Source organism: Macaca thibetana, chromosome 15, assembly GCF_024542745.1.
Source record: "Macaca thibetana thibetana isolate TM-01 chromosome 15, ASM2454274v1, whole genome shotgun sequence".
In the NCBI taxonomy this organism is placed as follows: Eukaryota; Metazoa; Chordata; class Mammalia; order Primates; family Cercopithecidae; genus Macaca; species Macaca thibetana.
Window position 1 is genome coordinate 76,915,985 of NC_065592.1, and position 12,256 is coordinate 76,928,240.

The following is a 12,256-nucleotide window of genomic DNA, read 5'->3' on the forward strand; positions in this document are numbered from 1 at the left end:
TTCCTTTTCTATAATGATGATAATACTGACTTCATAGGACTGTTACGAGAACTAAATGAGATAGCGTAAAAGAGTTTAGGACACTGCCCGGCAGTTGGCAGATGCTCACGTTCTTTTCTCTTTTTTTCTTTCCCCTTTGCTTAAAATCTTAGATAATTACTTGTGAACCAAGTCAATGTCTGTGGCAGTGAATAGAAACCCTTCTATCCGTATCTTTTATGCTGGGTGCTACTACTTGGTAGTCAGTAACAGATGTGCTGACATAAAGAGTTCCTTCCAAGAAGAATTTAAGTCAAGGTGAGGACTGGTGCCTCTGTATTCTAAGGCCCATTTTCTGATCTGCAAATGAGACTTTTTTTTTGTTGTTGCCATGAAGACTAGAAGTATGCTTATACTGGTTGTACAGAGTGCCATTGCCTGCTTGAAAAATGAATTTAATGAACAGTGAATTTGTGACAGTTAGGCAGGTGGAGAAAAGGAGAAATGGGATTGATGGCCTTGGCCAGTGCAATTTTACACACTCCTTGTTTTGGTATTGCTGGGGTGTGGCCCCTATCCTGAGGTCATTTTGTAAATAGGCTCTTCCAGTCCATGTCATTTATCTCAAAATATACTCTAAGGTGTCTAAAAAAGCTGTTCTTGACTGTTGCTTACCTCAAATTTAGTTTTCATATTTCAAAAACAGTTCCCTAGTCTTTTCATGATGGTTCTTAGTAGTTAGCATGCAACGGTTATTACACTGAGAATCAGCAAACTATGGCCCACAGGCCAAATCTGGCCTGCCCCATGTTTTTGCATGACCTGAGAACTAAAGATGGTTTTAGCAGTTTTTAATGTAAAAAATTGTTTTAAGTTATTAGCCTTTAGGTGAGAACGGTTGCCTGAAGAATGTGAACATTGCCTCTTGCCTGCAAAGCCTAAAATATTTACTGTCTGCTCCTTTAAAACAAAGGTTTGCCAGTCCTGTTTTATACTTACATCTGAGACATTCATCAGAATGACTGAGTGAAATCAAGGCATCCGTAAAGTTGATTAATTGAAATGAATTAAAGAGGAGAATGTATTATAAGACAGTTTAGGATCATGTAATACATGCAGGTTTTATCATTTTATTGATCCCCATAATATTTTAGATTTAGCAAATACTTTAGTAGTCTTCTAGTCCATGGGTTTTTGGAGACTTTTTAAGGCCCAATATTTAAAACAGATAATGGCAGAGCTGTTTCCATTGAAGGCATCCAGAACACATGTACCACCCAATACTCGTAGTTCTCCCAGGGCACTGTATGGAACCGCAAAAGTAGTGGCCCTCAAATGGAACTATTACTGGTTAAAGTCAACAAATTGCAAGAAGACACCTGCAGAAGCAGCCTGGGCCATTGTGGCAGCGCTGACTAATGTGGCTCTCACTTAGGAAGAAGCTGCCGCAGGATGGGTGGGGCTCCATTCTAGTTATGAGGTGCTAAAGGCTGGCAGAGAGATCAGAGGCAGGAGCAGTCCTGGTTTTATTCTGCCCAAGATTTTTTTCCTAGAAAGGAAAGTATCTCAAATTCTTGAATATCAAGGATTATGTTTTCGAAAATCTAAGCCTCTCCTAGACATATAAATTAAATCCTGAAGTAAAGCAAGTAATTGAAATATTGAACTTTAGGGACCCAGCTAGTCACATTCTAACAGGGATATCGCTTGCTTCCTCAAAATATATTTTCTACCAGCAACAAGGATGTTTGAAATAGATATAACTGAAGGCTGAACCCTCCATTCCAGATACAGATAAAAGCCTTTAAATAAAAATGATTTGAAAAAAATGTTGTATATGGGCATAAATTCACGACAGCATGTAAGTGCCTTCTAGCATCTATCTTGAGAGTAAAGTAAGCTAGGAGGTGACATGAAGTACCTGATGGCCAAATGGAAGTATGGTCAGAGTGTGAAAAAAGGAGGAAAGGGGGTTCTCTAGAGTCATAATAAAACCAGCTTATAGATGCCATTTCGCCCAGGGCTCATGATAATCAAAGCTGTGAGTTCCTCACTATACCATAATTCTCCAGAAGGGCTGTTGTCACTTCATTTTACACATCTAGGAAAGGGAGAGGCTCTCTGAGAGAGTTCAGAGTTGGTAGGTCAACCCTTGACTTTGGCTAGAATAATAGTGCATTAAAAATCAGATTGGCTGTCTATGCTAAAAATCTATTTCCAAGAAGCCTTCACTGTGAAGTGATTTTAGAAGTCACGTGAAAGTAGAGTGGGTGGGATTGTCCCAGCACGCTCTGAAAGGGAGGAAATATCTTTTGTGGTTAACATGGTACAGGTAGGAGATAGTTGAGGGATGAGTAATGAGGAGATTGGAAGCCCAGTATTTTGTACTGCAACTTTGATTTGTGGCCAAGTAAAACTTTTATTTCCAAAAAAAGGTGAGGGATCTTTCTGTGAGAACTTCCAGGAGTGATTGGCCACGTCTGCCCCATCTTTCTCCTTTTTTTCTGCCTTCCCACTCTGCCTAGCGAGGGTTAACATAACACACAGACCAGGAAGAAATGACAGATTTCCCACAGGGTAGTCTGAATCGTGTGCTCGTTCTAGTTGTTTTATTGACTTTCTGTGTAATGAATCCTTTGAAGGTGAGTAGCTGGTAGGTTGGGAGGTGGAGAAAAGACAGAAAAGGTAGGAGATTTGAGGTTAGCTGTGTCATGCATTGTTTGGAAAGATCTAAGAGGGCTGTATGAAAGGTTCGTCCCAGAGAAGTTGATAGAGCTGCCAGATGATGCCATTCTACTGGTAACAAAATGTCTGTTCTGAAATGCAGATGTTTCCGGAGCTTTTCCTAACATGAAGTTAATTAGACCTGGTATTTAGGAATGCTTGATGGTACCTTTTGACATTTATGTAGATGGCATCAGCCATTATCTTCTAGTTGTATTGTAGGGAACTCCAGAAAAGCATATAAGCCTGTATCCTCTTCCAAACACTAACACCCCTTCCCTGGCTATAAATCCAGCTGCATGATGTGGAAATGTAATTGGGCAGCCTACACAGAAGTTTGGAGCTCATGGGGGAATATCTATTTGTAAGAGAACCTGAATATTCATGTAGCTGTCCAGACATCAATAAATTCTCATTTTGCTTTATTTATTTCTGTTCCCTAGAGAATAGCAGCACGCTTAAGCTCAAAGTTAATAGGCATGTTCTACAGAGCCGTGCCCTCACTTACCTTAATAGAATGCCTCCCTAACACACTTGTTTATCCGTTGCCAGGTAGCTCTCCCATCAGGTGACATGAGTATGTTTTCTTTGTCTTCGTGTACCGGAGACAGTTGCCAATGTTTGCCATCAATTAGCTTAGGGTAGCATGTCAAGGATGTACGGGTGGTGTCATTTTAGTCTGACAGTCGCCCGATCCAGTTGAGAAGGGATTGTTTCATTATCCTCTCATCAGGGCTGCTGGATAATGATACTCTATCCCGCAAAGTGGGAAGGAAAAAAAAGACAGGCAGAAATAATAGATTTTTAGGGATTGGCAATATTGAAAGTATTCATGCCAGAAGGAGAAGGGAAAGATTAGAGAGAGGACTGTGCAAACCCTTAAGAAGCTACTTTTTCCTAATACAGGTAGAATATGGAATGATGCCCTTCCTGATGCAGAGGCAGGGGAAGGGGGGAAATGCTCAGACATTAAGAAGAAAGAAAAAAGAAAACTAGTTCCTTCTACTCATTGTCAGCAAGGCTAAGATTAGCTGAGGCCTCTCTCCTGTTCTCCAATTAACCTCAATACCAAATGCAGCCTTCCAAGTGACCCTGACAGGGTATTTTCCTTGCTAGAAATCTGCTTCTGGTTTGTGAATTTCGGTTCAGAGAGCATTTTTCATTGAAGGACAACACAATTAAATTGCTCCAAGGTGAAATGAAAAAAAAAAAAAAAAAAACGCAGAGGATATCAGACCCTGTATTTTCACTATTGGGGGCCAAAACCTGAGTCACCCCCAGTATTGGTAATTTTCTTCAGAATGCCTGAAGGGAAAGTCTTTCTTGAATCCTGAAAATTCTGAATCTTTATGCTCTTGGAGAAACAAACAAAAAGAAGTGCTGAAAGTGTAAAAATACTTCAAGATAAACTAAGCTTCAAGAGGGACAATTGTGTTGACATTTTAGTAACAGCCCATTTTCGCTCCTTAACGAAGTACAGTCATGCATGAAAATGACTTGTTATCTTTTAAACTGAAATGCATTATGGGTTGTAACTCAAAGGTGTGTACTACTCTACTCCTGCAAAATAAAGTACATTTTAACCCTTGAGGATTCTTTCATAGGCCCCACTTTATAGCAACTCGTACAAAAAAAATGGAACAACAAAAAGCTTATTTGAGTATGATGTGTAAACTCTTCTGCATTTTTAAAATAACACCACAGTTTATATTTGTGTGAATTCTTCCATCTGTAGTTTATATAGGAGGTCATACTTTATTCAAGATTTACCATTTGGGAGCAACAGGTACCCTTATCTTTCCCTAGTTCTATTAATAATGGTAATAATTACAATAATATAAGTAGCCAAATAATAGCAACAATGGTTTCTTGAGCACTTGACTGGCGTTCAGGCGTATGCTAAGTGTTTTCTGCTCCTGCTATAATCCTCCTCACAGTCCAGTGAGGTATTATCCTTATTTAAGATGAAGAAATTGAAACCTTAGGCTAAGTGATTTGCCTAGGACACATTGCTAAGGCTAGGATTCAAATTCAGGTCTGTCTCACATTGTGTATGCTTTGTTCTGTTAATAACCACGCTGACACTATCTCTATAGAGTGCCCGATTTCGGATGAGGCGGAGGGAATCAGAATTTCTATTGTCCAGTTGTTCCTGAACTTTTCCCAGCTCTCAAATTCTCCAGGGAGAGAGACAGAGAGACAAGATTCAGCTCACCATTCACATGGGGCTTCCCATTCATTTTAGTGCCTCTGTGAACGCTCATTTACCCTGATGTCATTGATTAGCTTATCTTCTGTGCCTTGACCCTGGAAATACTGCCCAAGAGATGAATGGTGAGCCAGTACCTCTTCCCATGTTCCAGCCACCAAGCAACTAATGTCATTTGTCAGGATCTCAACATTACTCTGGCACTACTTACATGTGAATTCACGGTCTGTGGGTAATACCGGTTCCCCCTTTTCTATGAGAGCAAGCCTTCATGAGGAGCAGCACCATGGCCATAATGCAACCATGAGTGACTCCAGTGCAGATTTACAAAGCAGCTCAGTGGTTGCAGATCCACACAGTAAACCTCCCCTTGGTGCATTATTGACAATTGGTGGCCTTTCAGCCCAGAACATCATTCTTGCTTGTGGTAAAGGATGCATATAACTAATTGCTCATGAATAACCCTTCCCTGCCTTTCGTCTTTTCCCAACAGTGGATCAATATGCCTCTGGCAAGTATCTGAAATCTTTATTTGGGAAAAAGCACATTTCCTACCAGCTGTTTGTTTTCTAAACCAAATAATTCAGTTAATTTCTTGCCTGAAATAATTTTCAGAGCTGGAAAACTTCTCTCTTCAATGTTAAATTGCTTTCAGGATGGGCGGAAACAGAAATGGGAATATCCTTTTTGCATTCTAACCCACAGTTTGATGGCTAAAGCTACTTATGGGTTGTTTGTGGTGGGGGATTAGTGGCCATTGGCAACAAGCAGCCTTTGCAAACAGAGTGTTCAGGGGCCCTGATACAACACTTCTATGCCTTTTCTTGAATCTTTCTTGCCTTTGGGAGGCAATGTAGGGTGGTGGGCAGGGTCATGGGATCTATTAATAAAATCAGGCTTCCCGGGTTTGAATTCCAGCTCCACTATTTGCCCGCCATGTGACCTAGGCCAGGTAACTTAACCAGGAACCAGAATAGGCCTCAAGTTCCTCATCAGTAAACTGGGGAAATGTTTATAAAGAACTTTACACATTATAAATGCTCAATAAATCTTAACTATCGATTCCAAGGTATCAAGGGGCAGCAAGAAGATGAAATGAAGCTGAGACAGGATCCCCAGCACCTACTACTCAAAGTGTAGTTTCCATACCAGCAGCCTCAGCACCACCAGGGACTTTGATAGTTTGTTAGAAGTTCAGAATGTCAGCACCCCCAAGACTTAGTGAGTCAGAATCTATATTTTACCTTGATGATTTATTTGCACATTAAAGCTTGAGAAGCAGGACTGTTGCTGCTCACATAGTTTTAAACAAGAATTCATATTGGCTGTTTTTAATATGCCTTAGCCCAGGTCTTCACCTTTTCCCTCTAAAAGGATGAAAACACTGTTACCAAGCAATGCCTATGGTAGCCTTCCTCCGCTCTGGCGATGGCCTGAGACAAGTAATCTTTATTTGGGGATGCTACTAACACTCTTGGCCTCCCTCCATCCACACAATAAATATATTACAGCTGAAGTAACCCCAAGGATGCCCTGTTTGTAACCATTAGAAATACAGATTAGTAGTTTTCATTTGGACAAAGAGAGAACTGCATATTAACCAAATTAACCTGAGCTATAGGTGCCACCTAGAATGCCCTGGTAGCTGATGAGATGACACCTGAGAACCACATAGATCAACAGATGCTGCTTTGTTAAAATTATAAAGCTCAACTGAGTTACTTCCACCTACCTCTACTGTAGATGGATGAGAGACTGCAGTGAGCCAGGTCACTAAGAGAGAGAAAGCCCATGGCAGCAGGGAGGCCAATTCCTGGCCGTCTGATGAAGACAGGTCTCACATATTCGTCTCAAGAACAGGCTTTTATTTCCTTAGGGAGACTACCATCTCTTAATCACAAAAGCAATAAGAATTTCCAATATGTTCCTCTGCTGTGCTTAATCAGTTGTTCCAGCTGCCAGTCATCAGCTATGTCTGGAAGTTCACTTACAAGCCTTCTTCCTGCCTTAAAAGCAGTAAAGACCCCTGAGTTGACACAGACAATGAAGGCTGCTCCTGCGGAGCAGCCTGTGTGTGTCAGCTGATTTGATCACAACAGTTTTGTTAATATTGCCCGGTATTCTGGAGGGATCAGCTCTCTTCCTTATGTTTTGGTCGATAGGCCACATTGTGTGCTCTACTGGTTGAGTTTGGAAAATTATTTTGAATGTGTATGGAAGGAGGTTTTTCCTTTTGCAAATGGCATTGCAGGTTTACTCTAAGGTGGAGATTTTCTTCCTGAGGTTAAAAATCACTTGGCAAAACCTGAACATTTGTATGGAACCATATGTTGTGGTGGGAAAGTCTGTATGAAGTCGGCAGGTATTCAGACTTAGAACATTAATAGACATTAGCACCTGCCTGGTGCGGAGTAGGTGCTGAAAAATTGTGTTTGAAAGGATGAATGAATAAAAGAATATTCCTACACTGTAGTAATAAAGATTGAATTCTGGATGCGTGACTGTGGTATGGTCAGAAATTCCTAGTAGTCAGGGTAAGTAAAAGAGGCATTTCCTGTGCCACAGTGGATCATTGGCAGAGACAAAGGACAATTCTGTTGAAGCCACAGCTCTCTGACTCCAGAGTGTTGTCCATTTTTTTTTGACGGGTATGTGAGATGGGGATTGGATAAATGTTGGAAAGCATGCTTGTGTCTGTTGTTACTTCCTCCAAATTTCTGGTCATCATCTTGGTCACAAGCGATGTCTACAATGAGCAGTCATGGCATGAACTTGGCATGCAAAGTGCTCTCATGTAGACACTGACTTACAGGCTTCTACTAGGTTGTAATCTCACCAGAAGTAAGATTTTCCTATAATATAGAAAACAAAGGCAAGGCATAGACTTTGTTTTCCAGAGAAGTGATTCCCTACACCCTACATAAGAAACTATTCAGTACATTTTCCAAATTGAGATTTTAAATCGAACCCTAAAGCCCTCCCTTTCTTATTCTCATGGGGCCCTAAAAGAGGACCACTGCCCTTTTCTGTCCCCTTCACCAGCCATAGCATTCAAGGGAAGGGCTATGGATGTGGGCTTGACTGCTGGTCAGTCAACACCAGTTGACGTGGGCTTGATTGGCAGTCAGTCAACACCAGCACAGCTGGAAGGCACATTCTGGAGCCTTCAGCCCTATACCAGACACCTTGTGTGCCCCACCTAGCATCCCCTTCACCACCTGTTTCTAGTGGCCTTTGCTAATGCAGCCAGCTGATGCACCAGCCATAGCTTGGTAGCACCTTTCCTCAACTGCACCATGTCCCTCTGGATTTCTGCCCTGAGGCTTCTCCGATACCCTGATGTCGGGCGTCTGTGAGAACATTTAGCCACTCTGGTACATGTGCCCCTGAAAGTGTGAGCAAATTAATCTTGACCGATGGGGCAACTGTCGACAGATGAGGAATAGGAGTTGGTGGATAAATGTTCCTTTCTGTCCCTGTCCTAGTCACTGAGCCCCAACATTCCATTGGCATTTATATCTTGTTCATCATTGTTTACTCAATGAACATGAACTGATGCTGTTTGGAGATACCAGGCACCAAGGATGTCTTGTTTCCTGTCCCAGGACACAGCTTCATGTCTGCCACATGATAGGTACCCCATACATATTTGTGGAGTAATTGCCTGCTAAGAGAAGAATAAAAAGAACACCGTTAACTCTGTATATAGAGCAAACATAATAAAGTGAGTAGAAAAAGGTAGAGGACATCACAGAAAAAAGCTCAGTAGTATAAATTGTCATAATACATGAGTGTGGTCAGTTGTCTGGTTTGGCCAGATACATTGTGGGGTCACAAATAAGACAGTGCGTTAAAGTGCTTTTAACACTGTCCAATGATTTACACTAATAGGTCTTGGTATTTTGGTAAAACCGATATAGAGAGGTCTACTCGCTTCACTAAATTACAGTTTCCCCAAGGACAGGGACCTGCATATAGTAGAGTATCAAGCACGTAATAGACACTTAATCAATATTGAATATTAAAATAATGGCTGAATGATAGATGGGTGAACAGATGGATGATGGACAGGCAGATGATGGATGGTTGTTCCTGGCTGTTAAATGGGATGAAAGAGAGGTCCTAAACCAGGCTTAACTCTGAGCAAGTGGCAGGCTACAAACAATCCCCAATTTCCCAGCCTGTGTCATTGTAGCTAATGCCAAGTATAACTAATATAGACCTCTGAGAAGCAGCACACTTTCTGTTGGACCGTAGAGTAGAGCACAGAGTGTGCACACCAAGTTTCCTTGTTGCCCATTGGGTTGTAAACAGCAGGGGCAAGTCTTCCCTTGTGATAAACACATCACATACATACAAAAAAACCTCCGGGGAAAAATAAATACCGGGTGCATTCAGCAGCTACAACAAAATAAATAGGAGAGCTCACATTTCTACACTGAAGCAGAAAAAAAAAGTTAGCTGTGTTTTCACAGTATCTCTGTGACCTTTATTATTCCATCAGATTTTGGAATAGTATATAAAACACCGAGCTCCATGCTGACAAACACCAGTTTTGAAATTATTGCCACAGTCAATCCAAACAGCCTTCTCCCCTGGGTAAAATTATTATTTGGAATACAAGCAGAATTGTGGTTCCCTGAGCTAGCTGAGTATAAATGAGGTTAGTGATTCATAAGGTGACTCTAGCGAGTTTGCAAATATGCAACTTGTACGGAAGCTGACGCACACAACAGAAGCTCAGCCTTGCCTTTCTGAGCTGGTAAGCATTTTCAGGCCTCACCACCTCTTTGGAGGACTGTGGTGGGTACAGGCTTCTGAGGACAAGAGTTAACCTGACAGAATGCTGATTTACCAGAAATAAACCCTTCAAATCAGATCACACCCTTGTCAGTAGCTTTTTGAGCGGGAAGATGGTAATTCTGCCTCTTTACATGTTCCTTGAAATACTTGAACTCTTGTTCCTTTGGATTAAGCTTTTGGGGGCTAGGTCATCTGGGGTACTCATTCTATCCTGGAGAGGTTGGGGAAAAGTGGTACTGGTATAAAAATACAACTCCCTGAACTTTTAAACCCTCAAATCTTTTTGATAATGTGGCTTCTCTTTCTTAATCCTGAACCTGATTTATTTTTTTAAAAAAATCCATTTATTCTTTGATATTAGTAGAGTAAGTTCAAAAAGAACAGAAATGGGTATGGAGCTCAGCATAACTTTGTACAAAGAAGGAAGTTGAAGAGAATCAGCCTAATGCTGCTGCCATGATTGCAGCATAATGAGATGTCTACGGAGTAGGTCCCAGACACTGAGGGAACCTTTCTGATAGACTCTGAGAGTGACAAGCCCCAGTTTCTTCTGTGACATCGTACCAATTAGCTGATCTAAATGGGCACATATTCACGTTTGAGGTCGTATACAGTTCTCGAAAGCTAGGCTGCCCCTGTGAATGGGGCTGTAACTCACTCTCTGTGTCATAACGGGCAACAGTGGGGGAAGATCCCAGAGCTGTTTTTTCGTAGTTTGAGAGACTCCTCTTTGATGAAGGCCAAGTATATTCATCACACCATCAGGAAAATTCCCTGGGTTAGTTAGACTCTTAAGTTAAAAGGGTGTAGGATCCTACGTTCACGCTAGGATCAGGGAAGCTCCAGTTCTCATTACATTGATTTAGCAGTGACAGAGAGGAACCCCAGCTGACCCACTGTGGCTCACTGCAGCAGTGAGAAGAGGAAGAAGGCCTGTGCTGTGCCCTTCTCGGTGAGCTGACCAAATATTCTGTTACCTGACTCTCATCCCCTGTGACTGAAAAGTGCTAATACAGAGACCTTGGCACAGATGCAAACAGTACAAGATTGACTAATTATACAGTGTCCAGACAGGGAACTGGCAGGGCATGGCAACACTTAGGAGACAGGCCGTGAACGTCAGCCTGAAGTGAGTCAAACGTGAGCTCTGGAGGAACCTGTTCCACCACGAAAATAAAAGCTGTGTGTACCCAAGAAGGGGAGAACTGTTCCCTGAAAACCACAGAGAGAAAAACAAACAAGCCCCTCAAATATGCTTGCTGTCAGCCTTTGGTATTTAAAAAATGTGGGCTTCCTTCGGGGCACGGTCTCATGTTTGTTCTCCCTTGATTTCAGCTCCCATTTTCTCCAGCAATTATTCAAGCCGAAGTGGAACAGCTGCTGGGGCCGTGCCACCCCCACATCCTGTCAGTCACCCTTCTCCAGGACATAATGTACAGGGGAGCCCCCACAACCCCTCCTCCCAGTTACCTCCACTCACAGCTGTGGACGCAGGAGCTGAGAGGTAAGGCCATCTGTCTCTCTCTCCTAATAGGTGTCGCCGCCAAACCTCCCTCCACAGAGAAGTGCTTTGACAGTTGCTGAATTTTATTAATAATCCATTGGTGGGTTGAGTTACCCAAAGGTGACATTTTAAAAGTACATACACAAAGCACGTGGACCAAATATCTCATTATCTGTTTCATTTTTCTATGGGAAAACAAATGAAATGATATTGGCAATAGCCAGCCGAAGTTTCAGATGCTGGAAACACACCAGAATTTCCCTTTCTACCTTTCCTCGGTCTGTTTCAGAAACCCAGTTTTAAGGTAATGTATGTGCAGGTCAAAACACTTCCCGATATCAGATGGTGCCCTTGCCACATAAATCAGTATTGTTAGGGCACAGGATTTTATATAGGCTGCTCATTGAATACTTAGTGTTAATATCAGTCTCATAAAGGACTTCTGGGAGAAAATTTTTAAACAACCATGATCTTCATATTTTTACTCCTGAATGCTTTATTGGCCCCAGAGACCTTTCAAAGCCCTTCATACTTCTGTTTCCCAATCTGTTGTGTGTTTCTGTGGACCACAAACCAAAACAAGAGTCTGCATCTCTCGCTTCTCCATCTCCTTCCCCTTTTGTGGACCAGGTTCTAATGAACTTCTTTTGCTCAAGGGCAAGTGTACGGCTGCATCAGTACAGGTAGCTTTGGAAGAAGGTTGGACGCTTCAGCCCTCTCCGAGCTGCCCAACACACCTCTTGTCACCTCTCTCCACTTGTCGTCTGGCTTGAGTTAACCTACCTGGTTACTCCCAGACATCCAGAGGAAAAAGAAGTTCTTGTAGGAACTCTGCGCAAGCTTGGAGTAGTGGGCAATTGTTGAACAAAACAATGGGTTGAGTAGGCAGCAGGAATAAAAGTTTTGAATCTTTCATTTCACCAGCAATCTCTGGTTCCATCATTGTTGACCTGACCTATGAGTTTGGTAATCTGTGGTTTTAATTCTGATAAACCATATATTTTATTGTTTATGCCTTTCTCCCTTTATTAATATTA

At 41.9% G+C, this 12,256-nt stretch overlaps 1 protein-coding gene across 4 annotated transcripts in view; it reads left to right on the forward strand.

Moving 5' to 3' along the window:
• Positions 1 to 12,256, forward strand: part of GLIS3 (GLIS family zinc finger 3) — a 481,516-nt gene that overhangs the window by 415,726 nt on the left and 53,534 nt on the right. For all 4 annotated transcript variants that reach the window (XM_050762001.1, XM_050761998.1, XM_050761999.1 and 1 more), the window contains one exon: positions 11,051 to 11,219. In XM_050762001.1, the coding sequence (XP_050617958.1) occupies positions 11,051 to 11,219 (169 nt within the window). The remainder of the gene's footprint in view (positions 1 to 11,050; positions 11,220 to 12,256) is intronic.